This window comes from Mastacembelus armatus, chromosome 8 (assembly GCF_900324485.2).
Source record: "Mastacembelus armatus chromosome 8, fMasArm1.2, whole genome shotgun sequence".
NCBI classification, from domain to species: Eukaryota; Metazoa; Chordata; class Actinopteri; order Synbranchiformes; family Mastacembelidae; genus Mastacembelus; species Mastacembelus armatus.
This window is the reverse complement of record NC_046640.1, coordinates 12,053,771-12,074,257: the sequence shown is the minus strand read 5'-3', so window position 1 is coordinate 12,074,257 and position 20,487 is coordinate 12,053,771. Positions and strand designations below refer to the sequence as shown.

At 40.2% G+C, this 20,487-nt stretch overlaps 2 protein-coding genes across 2 annotated transcripts; both read right to left on the bottom strand.

The window, feature by feature from the left end:
* Positions 1-212: 212 nt before the first annotated feature.
* On the bottom strand, positions 213-10,866 carry micall2a (mical-like 2a). Its single transcript, XM_026326099.1, has 17 exons — positions 10,615-10,866; positions 10,231-10,279; positions 8,951-9,092; positions 8,606-8,772; positions 8,223-8,353; positions 7,267-7,767; positions 6,935-7,119; positions 5,966-6,011; positions 5,307-5,494; positions 4,580-4,687; positions 4,337-4,401; positions 4,037-4,160; positions 2,274-2,376; positions 2,011-2,084; positions 1,809-1,923; positions 1,633-1,679; positions 213-1,551 (listed from the first exon to the last, which is right to left on the bottom strand). Exons 1-17 carry the CDS (start codon positions 10,755-10,757, stop codon positions 1,472-1,474), a joined length of 2,268 nt encoding a protein of 755 aa, XP_026181884.1. The 5' UTR covers positions 10,758-10,866; the 3' UTR covers positions 213-1,471.
* A 2,077-nt stretch (positions 10,867-12,943) lies between these two features.
* Positions 12,944-14,359, bottom strand: LOC113140553 (visual system homeobox 2; the record flags this gene model as incomplete). Its single annotated transcript, XM_026324421.1, has 3 exons — positions 12,944-13,363; positions 13,693-13,850; positions 14,107-14,359. Coding segments are annotated over 3 exons (831 nt in total), but the record flags the coding sequence as incomplete, so codon positions are not given.
* Between the last annotated feature and the right edge of the window lie 6,128 nt (positions 14,360-20,487).

Sequence of the window (20,487 nt, the reverse complement as noted above, 5' to 3'; positions counted from 1 at the left end):
TGTGAGCACTGCAGAGCTTTAATGCAAAGAACTAACAGCATTGTTGGTTTTCTTACTGCAAGCAGTGTCTGATTTTGGCAGTCGTTGAATCAACAGTCACTGGTGAAGCTCGTAACATGCGGAGTGATAAAAAGTTCAGGGATGTGTTTAAATAGAAAGATGTGTGCCAAAGGAAGCTGTTAGGAAGTAAATAATTCAACCTCTCATACACATTAATCTCCAAAGGATTTATTGGACAAGAAAATTTCAAGTTTAAAACTCCTATAGAGTACAAGTACATTCAATAACACTTCTAAAATGCAACATTTACATTCCTTACAAACACTGCAAATGCCATTTTTCACAAGCCTGGCTCCACACATCATGTAGACATTTTAATAGCTCAGGTACAGAGCAATTCTGATGCAGATATTAGTAGAGAGAAGTGTTTAATTAAACCAGGTTTGAAGATAAAGAGTTCAATACAACCTATAGTTTATAAGCCTTCCCCAGCCATAAGCTACTGCTCTACCTAATCCTCTTTCACATAACATTATTGCATCAGCACAGCTGAACATTTTTGCAGCATTTATAAAATTAGCAAAGAAATTAACTGTCTGCACTGTGGCAAATTGGATTTCCAAGTTTTTTTGCCTTGTGATAGAGCATACCCAGGCTGCCACCTACAGTACAGTGAGAGAGAGGGACTACAGTCTGCAGCAAGGCAACATGTGTGGCTCTCCATTTTACACTCCTCAGTCATTCAAACTTAATTGTCAAGGCTTTTTCTCCTGCTAATATCCTTAGAGGAAATTTGTTAAAATCCATTATTAAATAAATAGTAAAAGAATTTCATTTTGGCTCGAGACTGTTATAGGATTACACATTTATTCTCCTCATTCCTATTTGCATGTGAACAGCCAGTGTTCTGTGTGTAAATTACATATCATGAGAGTTGATTTTAACTCCCAACATGCAATTTTGTGACAAAGTGCATTTTAATTTGCTAAAATTATAAATTAAATATCCAATTTCAAAACTTCAATAAACATACAGTGGCATAAATGGTGACATATATTGTGAATACTGTGTATGACTAGAACTACTGTGGTAATCAACATAAATGAATTATCTGCAGCAGAATTTTAACATAATAGAACACCTTTTCTTTTTTAAACTGTGAAATAATTGTGAAAAAAAAAAAACATGACACCTTTTGTGGAAAAAAAAAAAAAAAGTGATTGACACATGCCCTATGCAGAAACTTATCACTCCATAAATAACAGCAAACTAAGAACCAAAGGTGTTAAAACAACATTTACTTTGAAATTTTGAAGATGATAAAAACACATCATTTGATCTATGATTCATCTCTTCCTCTCCCCTCACACTATATACCGCAACACAAAAATATAAAAATTTTAACATTTAAAGTTATTATTAAAAGTAAGAATAATGAAATAATGACAGTTTATTAAAATCCATTTGAGCATCACTCGACTCGTCTTTTACTTCTTCGCCTGAACAGTTTTGAGATGGAGGATTTCCTCTTATTTTTCGCTCTCTTTACTCCTATTCACCAAAAATATAAATTAAAATGATGCATTCAAATTATAAAAAACATAGAAAAGGGACATTTTACACAATACTTACCAAGATTTTTCATCATTTCATTCAACTGCTGATCCTCCTCCACTTCCCTAGAGATGATGAAAAATGAAACTCTTTACCATTTAGTCTTGTTTGTTAAACAGTTTCTTACCCAATGCTGCTCTGTATTAGTGGTAATTTCTGTGATATAAAAAATTATGATAATTTCATCCTCTTACCTCAGCCTGTCTTCATCCAGACCTTCCACAATCGCATTTCTGCCATCCACAATTTCCATCAGCTTCTCCATCAGATTCTTCTCCTGCTGCTGCTCCTCTCTGGATTTCAAATGATCTGTGATATCAAGTTGACAAACTTATATTCAGTGAGGGGGAACAAAGAAAAAAGTAAATACATTATTTTGAACATGTGATGTCTTACCTGGCTTCTCCAGCAGCCTGCGAAGTTCCCACTCCACATCTGGCTGCTGCTGCTCCAGCTCCTGAGTCCTGGCTCTGAGATGTGCAATTACAGGCCAAAAAAAAAAAAAAAAAAAAAGGCTGATTTAATTTATCGTGCACAGTACTTCTATCCCAAAAGTGTAAAAAATACAAGTGGTTTGATACATAATGTAAGAGGTTGCTTTAGACAGCTAAAAGTGAAATAGCTCAGGCATTTTAAAACAATAAAGCAGGAGTACTGACATGTATACAAGCTCGGATTCCTTCCTAATGTACATCTGCTTCTTTCGTATCAGGTTGAACCAGTCAACCATCAGTGGGTCCATCAGTATGTCCCCCTTGCCCTCTGGAAAAACAAAACAAACCAAACCACATTTTTAGAAATAAGAGAATTTGTGACCCTTCACTAACAGTAAAGATTTTAAAGAAGCACTGGTGTAAAAATATAGTTTTAGGATAGTTTTTTTCATGAACTAATTGTGATCAGTTGATTTAAAATGTTAATACATCTTGTAGAAGAAGAAAATGCTTTTAACATCCACTCTTCTACTAAATTTGTATATTTTGTAGATTAGACCCCACAGTGATAAGTTAAAATCTGCTCATGTGTTTTTCTGCTCTCAAAACAACATAGAGTGCATAATGTTAAAAGAAAATAACACTTCCATCTATTATTTCAAAAAACAGACATTTTACATTGTCTCATTCAGTGTTACAATGGTGTTACATCTTCCCCATGGCTCGGTTTATTTTTGCCAGATCACTTCTTTGTTTTCACAAAACCACATTAGTTACACAACAATGAAATTAAGTGCAATAACAAATTAGTTTCTGAGATAATTTGGCAGATTGTGGTGAGATGGAGGGCGACTCACGTCCTGGGACCATGTCAACACTTTTCTTAAGAGACTGTAGCAGATAATAATACACAGCTCCACTCCTTAAAATGGAGCCCTGAAAGGCTGTTGGTAATCATAAACCAAGTGACATATGCTGCAGCACAAAGACATCTTCAACACTTTAGACAAACTGTCCTTATTTGTCATGTACTTGGAATTATTAGTTGTTCCTTATATTTTGAAATGATGCAGTGACTAATTTGGCCTGCTACAGTATTATGTTACTGAATGCACTACTCAGCAGCAGTCAACCTGGAATACTAGAGTTTTAGTGGATTTTAAGAATGAATATTTGCCATTTACAATTAGTGACCAACTGATCAAAACACACACACACACACACACAAAAGCCACATGAGCAATAGGGATGGGGCAGAGACTGAGGATACATCCTTCCATCACCTGAACAAACCTGATTTTACTCTCAATCGGACTTGAGGGCCAGGGTTTAATTTTTACAATGACAAATTCCAGTTCAGAAGTAGATGATCTCCTAGATGGCGTGCAATTGAAGTCAAATTCTGGCCAAGCGATTGCATTCTCAAGCTTCCTGGGTGGCACGTGGGGAGGGGGGGGAGTATGCAATCGACCAGAATATATATTACTATACCCAAGACATGTTGACCTTGAGCAAAGCAATCAGGCCCCCTACTCCCACTACCTCAAAAGAGAAGCAACATCCCTGTGGGCTGTCTGTGCCTCTCACCTCATTTGGCTGCAGAAACAGTAATAGAAATGGCAGGTAAATCCTCCCAACACACACACACACACACACAAACCATTGGCTGACAATGAATGAATGAATGTATGTGTGTGTGTCTGACTGAAGCAGCCAGAACAAAACTCTACACCAGAGACACCAAATCAGGAAAAAGATTCAGCAGTTTGCCCAAATACAATAAAATAAAGTTTGTGTCAAGGTTATTTGCTGCAAGAGAGCAGAACTGGCCATCAACATCATCTCTCTCAGAACAAGTGACGTGCTTGACGTACTGTTTATTTCCACATCCGTACTGTAAAGCTCAGTTTCTGACATGCCAAAATTCAATTTTATTTGGAGGTCTAAACGAGGAAAAGGAAAGAAGTGGGGGAAACGTGAAGCTCTACCTTCCTCACAGCTGCGGAGCTTCTTTTCCAGCTCCACACCCTCCGTCTCCAACTGAGCCAAGTTTGTCTCAATATCGTTCAACTCCTTCTCAATCTGCTCCACTGGGATATGATAAGGCTTCACCTGAGATAAAACCAAAAACTTTAGAGTCAGAGTCAAGATGACTTACATTTGAAAATCTGAGAACTTCCGACAATTAAATGTAAAGAAGATTGTCCGTTTTTAAATGAGAAGGTAATGAAAGCATATCTGTAGAGCTGTTAATTAATCTCTTAAGAGACTTAATGAAGACAACTTACAGAGGGTGACCTCATTTCAGTCCTGGAGGTGTTGGTGGGTGACAAATACTTTCCCTTTTTAGCACCTAAGAGGTAAATAAAACAGGATTAGACAGTCCTTTCATGGCAGCTTTTCAGAAAACCATGATCACATACGACTTAATTTCATTTACTGTCAGTAAATAATATATGAAATCAACAAGATGGCTGAAGTCATGTATGTGTGGCTTTAATGATGACAGTTTTAAAAAGCTGGGAACCAGCCTGACGGATGTCCGTGATTGGCTGGAACGGTTGTTGATGAGCTAATAGGTTTCACAGCTGGCCACCTGGGTGGGGACTTCACAGACGAGCAGCTCCCATGTTTAAAACCTACAATACGAACAGGAAGGTACATGATGTAGATCTGAAGCTGAAATTTAATCTGTTAATCTTTTTCATATTTCTACAAAAACAATCTGCACCAATCAACAAAAAGACACTACAGCATGTCTTCGTGAGAATCACTGAGTGGGGATGTGTCAAAGCAGTGTGGCTCTGTGCACAGCTGCCTCTCTGTCTACCACTTCGGCCCAAGCTGGAACATATATAGATTGCAATAAATAGACATTCATGTTCCCCTTAGGATGAATTATAAGAGCATTAGTGATTCTCAAACTTCATTATGATGATTAAGCTAAACAAAATTAAAACTGTATATTTGCTACTGCCCTTAACATAATTTTGCTAAGGTTCCACCACAAAGAGTCACTTGACATTAGCATACTGTATGATTACACAGTACAGCTTTATCCTTCTCCAATGGGACTTGCTAAGAAACATGAAGTAGTAGTTCCAAGTACTGCCTTTTATATGATGGTGCACCTGATTAACCAGCTGAAACTGTACTGAAGAGTGTAAATCCTACAATCTGAGATTGATATCCAGCAATCCACCTAATACAAATTGGCTTTACTGGAAATTAAATATCTCTTAAAATAATGCGACTTGCCCAGGTCTGAAGAGGCAGGCTGTGGTATGTGTGGAGAGGTTTCCCTGAGGTGTGCAGGATCAAACAGAGCAAAGCTAACTGGAGGTACTGCTGGGGCTGTAGCCGAGGGAGGCTTTGTCGTAATGATGGAGACGTTAGAAGAAGTCATGGACATGAATCCAGTCTTCTGTTGCTCAGCTTCAGCACTGCTGTAACAAAGTCAAAGAAATGGGCTTTTACTCTTGGTGTGTAGTCATTTTTAAAAAACGGTGTGTAGGTACAGCATTAAACGCACCAACAGGCTGAACATAAAGAATGAAAATGTAAAACCTCACCTTTTATTCTGAAATGATAAGGATGGGGGTAACATTGTAGGAACCATCAGCAGGGATTAGAAATGAGAGAGTAATAGTGGCAAGAGCAGAAAAAGTTCAGGCCCAGCACTCCTTGGGGCTTGTTAGGATGGGGGACAGAGCTAGCGGCTGCACTCTGAGCCAGTCAACAATAACAGAGATGGACGAAGCGCGATGATTCTGCATTCTGGAGAATGAATATGCTAAATGGTCAGGGCAGGTGCTGAAATACAAATGTTTTAAGATTTCTCCACACCCATGTGACCTGCTCCCAGCTGAGTGAGTTATGAAGTAACAACGTTTATTAAGATGGATGAAAATACTTACTTCAGCTCCCTTTTCTCAGGTTTGAACTTTGATTGCCACTCTGGATCTGCCAAAAAACAAAGAATACATAAAAAACAAGACTGCAACTAATTATGTGTATTATTAACAAAAACACTTTCAAATTGAAGGAGGTGGAACTATTAAATATTTGTCACATGTTAAATAAAATCAAAAGTGTCCCGTTGATCGACTAAATCAACAAATTTTTTTTGCTCCGAGTAAAAACTTTACGGTAAATTTCATCTTGCCTTAATTTCCAAACCTGGAAGAAAATAAATAGTACATTAACTTAAATGTGACACTTGCTTTAACAATGAGCTGTGCGCTCAAAGTAGCTCAAGTTCTTACACAATAAACAAAATACTCCCCCGATTGTTCTCCGTGTCACACTCACCCCAAAAGCTGATAATGAGCGCAGTTCCAGGTTTCACTGACTAGTCTCACACAACAATGTGCTAAAGTGACTGATCTTCACCTGCACGTCTGTGTTAACAACCCAAGTGGTACTCTAATCTACGCACGAGACAAACTGTACGCACGTGATCCCGACTTCCAACGCAAGTTAGAATAAAGTCCATGATTAACGTGTGATCCATATCAGCAAGCAACAGAAATCATTTCCATGTCAGGAAGACAATCAGTGCTCAAAATGAAACTAATACCATTCACAATTAAAACCAACAGTAATTATGTTTCTGTCTACAAAGCTTGTGAGTGTTACGCTGCTGTGTGCACACCCATCCCAAGAGAATGACAGCTCAACTATGGAAGTTTATTACAAAGTGTGAGACAGAAATTAAAATGTCAGCTAACAGCATGCTAGATGTGCTGGCTGTATAAATAGGGCAAAAATGACAAAAGGGCTTTGTTTTTTTTCGATGACTGCATCCTGAGACAAACGAAAAGGGGGGTTGGCTGGATGTCAAATAATGGATCAAGAACAACTGAAATGAATTTAGTAGCGCTTGCCTTTGGCAGTTGTGTGTATAGTTGTTGGCCTTGTTTCGTCTTTGTCGGTGGTCTTCAGACATGGTGATTCTTTATTGTTTGTCTGGCTGGTGGAGAGTTGTGCTGCCCAGTTTCCTGCTGAGCCTTGGCTGCATCTACCCTCTCTCAAACCATGGCTGTCAGCTGAACTTGGCTGGTCTCCAAACCTGCAGAGGGAGAAAGCCCTCAATATTAGCCTTATAACAAAAGCATTTAAAAAACAATCCAGCTAATGGAACAGACTAGAAGTATCCAAATAATATAAAGAAGTGTTGATTTGAGGTCATAGAAAGTATTTAGAGTGCAAAGCTCACCTTCTCCCTGCTGATCGGATGGTGAACGGGCGTTTGTTGTTATTATTGCAGTTTTCCTCAGCTAGTTTCCTCCCAGTGTTTGTCCTGGCTCTGCTCTTCTCATCATCAGGACTCAGTGACACCTTTAGCCTTTCTAAAACACCTGAGGGCTCTGTGGACTTCCTGTTGCCAGTGGAGGCTTCTGAGACCGGTGGCACAGCCTGAAAAAACCTCTGTCGGGCCGCCTGCGTCTTCTGGGCTGAGGCCGTCCAGGACTGGGAAGGTGGAGCGGGACTGACTGGCTTATGAACAATATTTGGTGGGTCTGACAGCACTGAAGAGGTGCGTGGGGCAGGGTGGGTCTGACTGGCACTGTTTGGTTGTACAGCTGAGCTGATGTTGATCCCGGCCTCAGAGGAGGAAGTTTTGCAACTGTTCTGGTGAGTGGTACAAATAAAAGTGTCTGGATTTTGCCCGGGTTTGTAGCCTCCTGCATGAAGCACACTGGAGCACTCACTGCATCTAGTGGAAGTTTTAACAACATGACATTAGACTATTAGCTACAACTGTTTAAAACTAATGCAGTCCTGCAATAAATTCTCCCTTCACAAAAATAAGGTTTTTTGTTTAGAAATGTATTATTTTCAGAACCATAAAATGAAAAATTACTGTATGATCCTTTTGAAGGCTGTAGTTGAGATGTTGAACTGCATTATATAGAGAGAGGTGTGTGTTATTTAGCCTGGACTCTCAGATATAATTGAGGTGAACAAAATAACAGAAATATTCTGATTCAACAAAAACAAAACATAACTGTCATGAAAGTAAATCTTATTGCTTTATTGGACCACACAGGTTTAGCTAAATCGACCCTGAAAACTGGCAACTGGGTGTGAAAATGAAATATAAATAGTATATAATTAATAATAATGGATTATAATATAATTATAATCCAGCAGCATAGATTCAATTCTTACTTGAAACAGCTTCTGTGATAGAGCTTGCCCTCCACAAAGTGCCTCTGAACCAGGTGAACGTGGCTCATGCATGCAACACATTTGCTATTGAGAGTCCCATTTTTGTTGGCATTATCTGCCAAAACCGGCTTCTGTGGACAAGAAGTAGCACTGAGGGAAACCTTGTTTTAGTAAGTTATTACATTTACGGTAATAATATTTACCTAGACCTCTGACAATAAAAGTCTCCTTGCTTTTAAACATTAATATATATATAAAAAAAAAAAAAAAATGCAGGTCATGGTCAAATGAAGCAGCACAAGACAACCCACATATATTAACTACAGCTACAGCTTGATGATGATGATGATGATGATGATGTTGATTCTGACATGAGCACTGACCTGAGCAGCAGCTCTGGCCAACGTGGGTGAGTTATGAGCTGTGTGAGTGGAAGGTAAGTGATTCTCAATTGTGGCTTTCGACACAAAGGTTTTGGCAAATACTGGGAGATTTTTCTTCTCTGATGGCTCCTCCTTGGAGCCCTCTGCTGGCCTTTTTACACCTCCCACTGAGGAGAAGTTAAACACAATTAGTGTCAAACGTCTCACTGCTGCATGGCAGAGAAACACTATACTGCAACCTAAAATTAACACAAAAAAGTATAGGAAAAAGCTCAGACTAAAATAAAAACATATCGTTTAGGAGGACAACATAATCGTGGGTTGGATATTTGAATATGCTCTTACTGGGGGGACGTCCTCTGAAGTAGTTGTAGTACTGGGAGACGTAGGTAAGAATGCTCAGTCTGTCTGGGATTCTTAAAGCCACCATGTCTTCTGCATCTAACAAAGCTGGAATCCCCAACATCTCCTCTGCAACCTGAAAAGCCTTTAAAGAAAAAAAAACAAAACAAAAAAAAAAAAAAAAAAAACACACACACACACAAGTTTAACCAACAGCCACTGAGTCCTGCCGAGACAACATTTAATAGTGTATGGTGATCCAAATGAACAGATCCAAAACATGTTAGCATGTAAAAACGTGGCGTTCAACCGGCCACACCAGACTCCTACAATTACAGCATATGTAAAAATGTCAGACAATACAATCTACTTTAAATAGACGAAGAGTATTCTGTGGTTCAGCCCAGAGACGTCTGAAAGGGGCTGCATAATGAATAGCACACTTCCTGCGAGCTCGCGGGGATAAGAATGAGGATGGAGGGAGCAGGATATCAGGGCATTGTTTAGCATAAGCCTGGACATGCTCATTAAATTTAAAAGCAAAGCCTTACTGAATACCAAGCCTGTAGATGTCAAAGGAGACGAAAAAAAATAAAGTGTGTGTGTGTGTGTGTATGTCTGCAAACTAAACTAACTAAACTTCATTTAACCACCTGTCAGAAACAGGACACTATTCATGAGACACAGAAGGGCGTGAACACTCGTCACATTCTCACGTTTCAGCACAGGTGATCAAAACGTAAAGCTGATCGAACTTATTATCATCTGACCACAAGACTGGTTTGAGTTTCTCCTTACAGCATGAGTGTCAAGCATTAGTTTATAATAACAGCATCTTAAAGTGAACCGTCATCACAGGGACTAAGTGGCAAGAGACAGCAACACTCATTCAAAATGAATGACCTGCAAAGCCATTCCCCTGAGCTCAGGTTTGTTGCTGACACTGTCAGGTTCATCCAAAACAAGGAAGTCGTACAGAGCAGCATAGTGCACCCCTCTGCAGGGTGTGTGATCCTCAGAGGAAGCTGGTAAAATGGAAGAACACTAAATAATGGAAAGGCCCTGCTGAGCTTCTCAGGTCATGTAGGGGTTACAAAAAAAAAAAAAAAAAAAAAAAAGTCTAGTGGACACAGGCAAAGACTAGAAATGTTAAAATGCTGCGTTTTACAATAATAAAACTGATATTTGTTGCAGAAATGTCAAGTTACAAACCAAAAGCACGGATGTTTTATGCTACAATAGATTTTAGCCCTAACAGTCTTAAACGTGGCACCACAACTTACCAGGCTGTTGTTCTCAAACACATCCTCCTTTCTCAGTGACTCATAGTCTCTGGGAAAACAGGAATACAATTCACAAAGAGAAAAATTACACACTGGAAAAAGAAAAACATTGACTAATAAAAACTGAAGGCCTCATCTTTCTTATACATGTTGGATTTCCTCAGAAATCATGATTAATGTACAACAACAAAACTAAACAAAAGGGGGAAATGTATAGGATCAAGACAAAAACATACACAAATCTAAATTAATCATTTTTATGGCAGAACCATAAAGTCTTTAAAGTAAAGAAATGATTCCAGTTCAGCAGGAGACAGGCTGCCATGTCCTGTACCACAGGATTTGGATCCATATTTAAACCAGTTTTGAGGGTGAAATACTTACATCAGGTCCGGTCTGTACTTGTGTATAAGGGCACAAAAAGCCAGTCCGTTCCTGAATGACGTCGTCATGTTGGTGATGGACACATCTCGGTAGCCCTCACACTGCGTTTTGCACCACAGCTCCAAAGCCTTGATGGCAGCCATCGTTCGTATCAGCGCCACAGAGACTCTGCGCTCAGTGCAGGCGAAGAGGCGCAACAGGCTCGAGGTTTCCGTGTAAAGGAGCCGGAGGGGAAGACAAACAAAAACTGCCCCGATTCGAGGTTTGACCGTGAACTGCGGCGCTGCAGCTGCGTCCTGTTTCCTTCTTTTTCAGCCGAGTGACCGCGGAGCGTCCGGGACGCGCCGCTGTTGTGTTTCATTACACTAATTGACACCGACTGATGATTCGTCATTCACTTGGTGAAACTCTTCCACAGTCAAGACTCCAATAAAAATGTTACTTTCAATTAGCTATTATAGCGTGTTCCAGTAGGAAGACGCATATCTGGGTCAGTAGGAGTAACAAAATCTATTTCATGCTTTTTATTTATTTATTTTGCTTATTTATTTATTTATTTATTCATTCATTCCCTTCACTCGTGTGTGTGGGGCCTAATTGGGGCCACCTATTGTCATATAAGGACTCTGACCTACATATCCCATAATATGGTGTCCCACAAACATTTAGAGGAAACTTCATTTCTCAGCAACATATAATTATGAAGAACTATACATCATTCCACCTCAACTCAAATTTACAAACATGCTTCACTGACCCATTTTGAAAAGCACTTTCTGCTGTGAGCCACAGACTTCACTGAGTGAGTGTTCAAACCTCTGACCTGGGGACTGCAATTAGTGTGAGTTGACCTGTGACATGTGAGTGACCGAGCTGATTTACTGAAGACAGGTCACAAATACTGTAAGGCCTGACAGGCATCACAGCAAGTGGACTCAGGACTGCGTAGTAGCACAACCTCAAAGTTATTATGGTGTCGCAGGCAACGGATGAGAGGTCTGGGAATATGTTACAGTAAAACAATGCAGTCAGTGTCTGCAGTTTAAAAACACACACATGCTGCAGCGGCTCTCACGTGAGGACACAGCCAGAAGGGGGCAGCATCAAACTGCACTGACTTCAAATGTATAAACAATACGTGCACATAAACAATACTGGTGTCATCTTCATGCAAAGTGCACGACTATTTATGTACAACCTGAACTGGAATTAGGTCAATACAGACTGTGTGTGTGTTTCAGTACAAACAGTTAAAGTCCTGGAAATAGGCAGTTTTATTACCCATTATTTGTGTCATCTTATACTATTAGCATTATCAATTGTTGTAGCTGTATATTGTCAGAAGATTAAACATTAGATTAATTAAAGCAATAATTTGCATGTTTTAATTAAACCTGCAAGTAAGAGTATATTTAATTAAAACATGCGTTGAATTCCCCAAAGTGGAATTAATAAATCCCACTCTGTGATTAAATGTTTTAAACTGGGTATCCTCATGTCATACTGCGTTTTGTTTTAACTTAAATATATTCTGGACCTGAGAAACACAACAAAACTAAAGCAGATGAAGAAAGTTGTCATACCTTGTGACCTCAACATTGATATACCACAGGTGTCACAATTTATTGATTTTTTTAAAAATATTTTCCTTTTGCATTAGATTATTGGTCACCTTTCAGCCATTTAGAGCCACAATCTGTTTATAACAAAATCTCAATATATTAGAAAGACATGAAACGTAAATCGACTCATTGCTGATTTCATTTTTCAGGTGTTTCTATATTTTCCTGCAGGGACATGTGGCTGCTTGCAGACATCCTGCCTGTAAGCTGAGAGGTTGGGGATGAGCTTGGTGAAATCATTTAGTAATGGATTTGACTGTATCCCTTTTCTAGTTGTGCCCTGACACACTGAAATAATAAGACATGACTCACCTCTGACACTGTTAACACAGAGGAGTCACATTCAAAATCTAAAACCTATAAACAGAACATACAAATGATGTGAACAAATTAATTTAATTCATTTGACATTTTTCTCATTATCATTTTTCTCATTATCATATCAGTAGACAAGTGATACATGTTGTTACCACCCAAACCTTAAATAGAAAAAGAATAGAAATACCCGAAGATGCTGGAATGAGCCATGAAGACATTTGTTAGTGAGATGATAACCACATTCCAATTTATAAAAAAGTACTAACGTTTTGGATGGTAAGACATATTTAATTGATGATGGGTAAATAATAAAGCTCCGGTTCGGAAGTATGTGCTTGTACAGCATTTTAGTTATGATTATGCTGTACAAACAGGAAGAAGAAAAATGATCAATCACTGCACATGGCACCAGCTTCCTGTGTTTGTGACTGTGTGTCACAACCTGACATGTTTACAGTGCCGTGGATTTCGGCCTCATGCTCTCTGGCTTTGGCCCTCAGCTTGGCAATGCTGCACGAGCGAAGCTCCTCTGAGCTCGGTCCCTCTGGCCTCTCCCACTTCCCCGACCTCTGGGTCACAGGCTGCATATGCAGACCCGGAGCAGCACCGGCAGCGTTTGTCCATGGATAGATTTGTCCTTCCTGTCGTCTCTCCCACTGCTCATTGTCTGGACTTTCTGACTGCTGTTTTAAACTCCTGCTCACTTTCTCACATGTTTCATCATTGTCTCTTTTAACATGAGGCCCTGTAAGCTGCCCCTGAAGTTTCAGCTGGCGTCTCATTTTGGCACGGCGGTTTTGAAACCAAACCTGAAGACAAATGAAGGAATATAAATATAAACTCTTAACTTTTCCAGGCGTAAGTTTATGAAGTTTATTGTAATATCTCAATGTACATTGTAATTAATGGTGGACTTAAATAAAAACTGAAAAAGCTGGGGTGGAAAAATTGGGGTGACCCAAAACTTTTCCCAGTATTAACTATAACCTTAAATATTTGGAATATGAACTGTTGTGCACTTCCCTGCACTGACCAGGAATGTACACTGTGCTTAATTTGCACACCACGCATAAAAATTCTAACCGCCTGGCTGAGTATGAAGCGAACATTTCCAGAAGGAGCTCAGCATGCCAATTACCTGCACTCTAGCTTCAATGAGGTCCAGTCTGAGGGCCAGCGCTTCCCTCATGAAGATGTCTGGGTAGTGGGTGGTCTCAAAGGCCTTCTCCAGCTCCTCCAGCTGCCAGCTGCTGTAGTTGGCCCTCGCGCGACGCTGCTTCACTGGCCTCTGTTCATCTGGAAAGCACAGAGCAAGCACCAATTACACAATCGCCAACGGGTGACAAGGAACTAATGGCTCTAGATTGGATAATTAGCACAGCAATCATTAGGCCCACTTAAACATCGCTTGATAATTGATTGTTAGTTACGAGCTGTTAGCCAATCTTTTGTAAACATTTACACTGCAATCAGATGGTGCTCACTGACTGTCTTAGAGACTGTGGTCATACAGTGGCGGTTTTGGCTGTATCATGCTGTGGTTTTAACTCACCTATGCCCTCTGTGAGCGGTTTCATCCCCGGTGCCTGTGTGGCCAGGAGCAAAGCTTCCTTGCATGGCTCTGGCTGCAGATAACTCCTCAAGGATTCATAGCTGATAAAAGGCCCCGGGATCAGAATCGGGGTTTGAGAGCCCAGTCTGTTTGGGAATGCAGTGAAAAAATGAGCTGCAGGTGAATGGAAAACTGCAGGCAGGAGAGTAGAGACCAGTTGCCCTGGGCCAAACATGTCCACGCTATTAAGAGTCCAGTATTAAGTCAATCCACTGAAAAGCGCCAGGTTGACTACTACAGGGATGGTGATTGAATAGAGAAATGCATCCCAACATCCAGAATAAAAAAAGTCAAAAACCGCTACGATAAAAAGACCAGAGGCATCAGTGTAGCTGGCTGTCAGTGGCTGTGTGTGCCTCACAGCAAGTATAAGGTGTTGCCTGAAGAGTAAAGGTATGACTTGGAGGTGGTCTCACCTCAGCTTTCTCATCTTCTCCTCCAATCCGCTCCCCGTCCTTTCCCAGTCACATGACCTCCAAACAGACAGCAGGGCTTGGTTTGTAGGACGAAGGTAAAAAATCCAAGCTGTGATTCATCTCTCAGTGGATTATTAGTATTACGCCATCAGTCTTTGTTGTGTTCACCATTACTTTTCCAACCACACATGTCCTACAAAGTATTTCTCAGGTTTTAGTGATGGGGTCTGTTTCCTCTGAAACTTTCTCTGTCTGCTCGCCTGAGACAAGTTGCAACATTTTTGACTTCTGAAATGTGCAAGATGGATGGGGCCTCAGTGTGTAGAAACAAAGCTGTGAAGATGTTTAGGTTCATTTAGACACGTACGCCTTACGGATTTGCACAACTCCCGCCTGGCCAGTTTAACAGTTGTCAATTATAATAAGACGAAACGACTGCAAAGGAGACGCAGCCTAATGAAAACATAAGCCGTTTAGTCCTGTGGGATATAAAGGCAGCACACCCTGAACAGCAGGTTCCAGGATCAATGCAGACTTCCTGACCACCAGGTGACAAACCTGAAAGCTTGTTTGCTGAATGTTTTTCATACCTCCCCCGATTGTTATTTGTTTTTGCTCCAGTTGAACTGATAAACCAGTAACAGTGTACACACGCAAATCCCTTCTCTACATGTCAATATCCACTAATAGAAGATTGTACCAGGTGTAAAAAACTGACACCTGTAAAAATAATGAACAGCCAATAAGCTTTAACTGCAAAATGCATTTGTTTTTTCATCACATGTCCCTGTAGCAGTAGCAGGGACATGTGCTGTAGTAAGACCTGTATAATAGAGTAATATAAGGCAGGAGTTTGTACTTTTTGTGTATTATTACTTTTAAACGCTAAGCATCTATTTCTCTAAAAAGTAAATATGTGCTGATGTTTGAAAAACCCAGAGGGCTGTTTGCAAAGATTCTGTTCGGTTCTCAAAGTATTTCCAATCCAAATCCTCTCCAAACCGTCTGGATGCAACACAGCTCAGTCCTCTGCACAGTGACACAGGTACCTTCATTGTTTGGATTCAGAAACAGAATTACAACTTGACGGATGGATTAAAAATGTAATTGTTACTTCAGCACAGACAGTCCTAAACTAAAACCTTTTGAATATGTGATGTGTAGCATTATTTGTTCCCAGTTTAGCCTGATCATCATCATCTCTCAACTTCCTAACATGTTAAAGGTTATAAGATCTAGCCTTAGGGTATCAGCTGCTTTTAATAATTAGTACAATACCCACTGTGAGAAGTGTCAAGTCTTAACAATATCTAATGTTTATTAATGAGCATTGATATACTGCAATAATCAGCCCTGATGTATTCTTATTACTGTTGTTGTAACGCATGCAGATGGTGGGCATAGTGTTGCCAAACACTTGGAGGATATTTTTCCCTCCCACCTCAGATCAAAGCACACACATCAACACATTAACAACCAAGACAGGAAGATTATAACGTTTTTTTTTTTTTCTTCTATGAGCACCGCACCCGTAGCTTGGTGTTGATGGATCTCTGATGAGATGTCTGTGTGAATTATCACAGGTGTGTCAATTAATCCGAAGATACATATCACCCAGCAACACGTCTCACTAATTTTACTCATCGGCTCGGTCGGCGGTAAAAACACTCAGCTGTCAGCGCCGTCACTGCTGAACAGACGGGCTGAGGCGGCTTTGATCAGCATGGGACCTCTGCAGGAGGCAGCTGGTCAGAGCTCAGGTGAGTCACAGGATGGTGATTCCTGTGGAAGCAGCAAGGATCGCAGCTCCCTCACCTGTGGCCCTTTCATCTGCACCTGTTCAAACACTAAATTAATGCCTTAGTGCAGGCAATAAAGAGGTCAGGATTAGGGTTTCACTGATTTAATTCTTTTTAAAGCTGGTGTTGCGACTGAAAGCTGAGATTTAGGTAAATTTATGTGTTATTACCTCAAATGGATTGCAGAGGTGCATTGTTTTGCCTTTAATTAGATTAGAATATTGACCTATTATTTTAATGTAGATGAAGTCATGGAGAACCAATTTGCTGATTAAAAAGGGCTTTTAGCACTTCTGTTTGTATGTATGCATATGTGTGGGAAGGAGAGAGTGCTGAGACAGAAACTGAAAAACATAACTTCTTGGGTTTGCAAGTTGTGCAGGGGGAAAGCGAAATAGATTAAAAGTGTCTGGTTTGAGCTGCGGCTAAACAAACACCATGTGTGGTGGGACTGAAGACTGAATAGACATCTTCGTTTGTCCCTGGCACACAGGTAGTTACAGGGATTTCTGGTCTGTCTGAAAGTAGACCCCCTTGTCCCAACCCCCAAACGTCTGTGTTTGTCTGTGCCTGTGTCCTTTAATGCTCATTGATCCAGATAATCAGGACAAAATTGGTGAAAAACCGGTGGGGGAGGTTCTGACAGTAGTTGCTTAAAAGAGCTGCTTGTGGATAATTGAAGGAGGCATTAAGACAACAATAGTAATGGCTAATGCCAGACCTTATTGGGCTCTCGGGTATTTCTAGCTCCCAGGATGACAAGGTAACACTGGAGATCTACAGCTAAAATGGCAATTATAGTATCATGACCAGACCGTCAACTGCAGAGACAGAATGGGCATTATCTGTACGTTCAGCCAGCCACCAGTGGGATACCCCTGAGATGCTTTAGCTTGAAATTAACTTGTTTGAACTTGCATTCATTCAATCATTGTGAACTAGAGGAAAAGAGACTTTTGAAATTCTCCTGAAATGTGTTTTGGATCTCAGATGACATCATTTATCTTGAATTTGAAAACACTTACAGTCCCTGCCACTCAGAAATGTGCTTATTTTTAGTTCACTCGGACGTTTGACCTTCACTGATACACAATGATGTATGTGCAGCGTTTGGCACTAGAAGGCTGTTTTCACATTCATCTGCGGAAGAGGCAGTTTCTCTGTGCTCACCTTATGTCTGAGTTTACATGTGTACAAATGAACATGATTTTGTGATATCCCAACAAGTATATAAGCCAGATTTAGTCCAATATGTGGGTTAAAAGTTTGGCATTTTCTTTACAAACACTAACATTTGATTATCAGAATAGTTGACACTTCATTTTCTTTATTCATCATTGCAGCTCTCCTCACACAAACCATGAGATTATTTTTCAAACTCTTACAGAGACTCTGACAATGTGCTGCGGAAAACACTTTGAATGAGCTGAAAGCTGAATGAAATTACACAGGCTATTTACTCCCTGTTTTCCTTAACAGACATGGCTGAAGTGGATTAACTGTCACACTCTGCCCTCAATGTGATAAGATACAATCTGACATAATGGAGATCTTGAACACTGCACATTATTATTCTTTCTCATCCACTACAATGGCACTCTAGCTCATAAAACAAGAGTTCTGCCAAATGTCACACAAAGATGGATGATTATCGTCAGCTCCACTGTCATGGGAATATATCTATCTGGTGTAATTTGCAGGCTGGAACAGCAATGAGCACAGATAAGATCAATATTTAATGAAAGTGTAAGCGAAGCTTAAGGGTTGTCACTTATGCCTTTGCTCTTAATGACATATCACATTATCATACTTATCAGACTGGGTCAATCTTAACTGCAATTACTGGCCTCATTTCTTTTTAATTCATTACAAATGTTGAATCATTTCAGTCGTCCACCTCTGTGCAAACACACTGAGGATGTATTCTCCAACTGCTTGCATTTGGATTTTGTGTGAACTGTCTGCACAAACCTCAAACTCAAATCTATTAATGGGAGTGTGGATTGGTGTAATTTAATCAACACACCTAAAATGTGTTTGTAACTTGGAAGAAAAGTGTATTTCATGGCTGAGGAAGCCCCTATGCTTGGTGCCTCACTCTCTCTGGTAATAGTATCCCACAGTGAACAGGCTGATTGTTTTAGTCCTGGATCACTGGCCATGGGATAAACCTGAGAGCCTATCCTGCTTTTCATGTCAAAACCTTCAAGGGAAAGCGGCCACAATCCAAGAGCAATCACACTTGAGACATCAAAGTGCCAGGCAGAGAAAGAGGCGAGAGATGGTCCACATTTTTTCCACGCAAGCCAAGTGCAACTCAAGCGTGGAGGAAGAGGAGATGATCTAAGGCGAGGGTGCCATTGAGAGGAAGATGGAGAGCAGACAGATGTGCACGGGCAGGTAGCGGCACATCAGGGCCCCTCCTGTGGCAGAGAGAGACACCAAGAAGCCTCCGCTGGTCACATTCCTGCTCGCTGCTCACTCACTGTCCACTTTCACATGGGTAGGAAGACTCACTGACAACCATGTGCCTGCACTCTGAAATCATATTTCACAATCTAAGACACCCTTGATCAGTGCTGGAAGAAGTATTTGAACCTTTACTCAAGTTCATGTACGAATGAAACTAACATAGAAATACTCAATTAGAAGGAAAGGTCCTAAATACAAAATTGAATGTAAACAATATTGGTTTCTTGATATTGATGTATTACTATATCTGATGAGTTTTACTGTTGTAGCTGGTTGAGAATATCTAATGCAGTAGTTTAGATTGGGGTTCTTAAGCTACGGGACAGGCCCTCTTTAAAGGGTCATAAAATAAAAATAAAATAAAATAAAAAAAATTCTGATATCTGAAATGTGACCAGTAGAAACTTTTTTTGTAAAAGGTCACCAGCCAAAAAGTTTGAGAACCAGTGATTTGATCATCAACAATGTTTTGCATTTCAGAAGCTGAACATTTTTATATTAACCTTTTTTTTTTTTTTTTTTTAAAGTTAGCCCTTAATCTGAAATGTAACTATAGTAACTGGCTCAAAAAGTAAACCAGTAAAAAAAATATTAGTACCTCAAAACTGTACACGAGTAAATGTACTTAGTTACTTTCCACCACTGCTTTAGTAACTTCTATAAATATGTTCAGCACAGACAAATGAGCGGATTGTGCTTAGAAGCTTCATCTGAGGGCACCCAGCCTGGTATGGTGAATAAAGGCAGAAGCTGTTAACTTGTCAGTGGTCCGTCAGACAAACTCCCCCCTCCTTTGTTAACTGTCACTCATCTCTGTTCCGCCTCACTGCTGCCCAGCCAATAGGATGCTGGCGCCTCACCAAGAGCTCAAGCTGCAAAGACTTGTGTAGTAAGTTGACTGATAACAGTAAACACAGCTTTTGGCTAGTTATAGGACACCATACAGGTGCAATTAACACATCAGGCAGAAACAGCATTGAGAGATCAGCAGGTATGTGGCTCAATGGGCAAGACGTGATTAGGTCAACATGTGAACAAGTAATTATAGAAATGGATATGTGAATACATTAGGGGGATTTAGGGACGTCGTGATGGTTCATAAGAATTAAATCATATATAATTTATTCTCTGGGGTTTGAATTCTGTACCTGACTGTCAAACTCAGGTTTGGATTTTCCATTGTCTAAACAGGTAAACAGGTTTTCACTGAATCCTTATTTTCTCAATATTTCGTTTTTGAAGCACCTCAGTTTGGCTCGGTCACAGTGTTACATTTTAAAAGAAAAAGCATTAATGTCTTCTGAGACAACCTGCTTTCAGCATTTCATCTCAATGCCTGTTATTTGTGAATGACAAATTCCACTGACCCACCAGTGTGGGCATGTCTCACCCTCACTGAGGATCCTTAACCATGCTCCGGCTTCATCTCCATGTCCTCCTATGTAACAAAACACCAGCAGCAGTCTGTGCTGCAAAATGGCCTACCCACATCACATCTTCAAAGCAGCCTTTGGTCTGTGTGATTGAACAATTACCGCTGTGGTTAATTTACCATCAATGGGGACGTCCACTTTCCTAGTTTACCAGCATGCCTGCACATTGTTTAACTTATTCCTTTGACTCCATCAAGAGGT

Coding starts and splice junctions, on each gene's coding strand:
- micall2a (XM_026326099.1), bottom strand. CDS start 10,757: ATGGCTGCCATCAAGGCTTTGGAGCTGTGGTGCAAAACGCAGTGTGAG. Junction 9,093..10,230: donor TGTTTGAGAACAACAGCCTG/GTAAGTTGTGGT, acceptor TTTTCTTTAAAG/GCTTTTCAGGTTGCAGAGGA. Junction 8,354..8,605: donor TGGCCAGAGCTGCTGCTCAG/GTCAGTGCTCAT, acceptor TCTTGTCCACAG/AAGCCGGTTTTGGCAGATAA.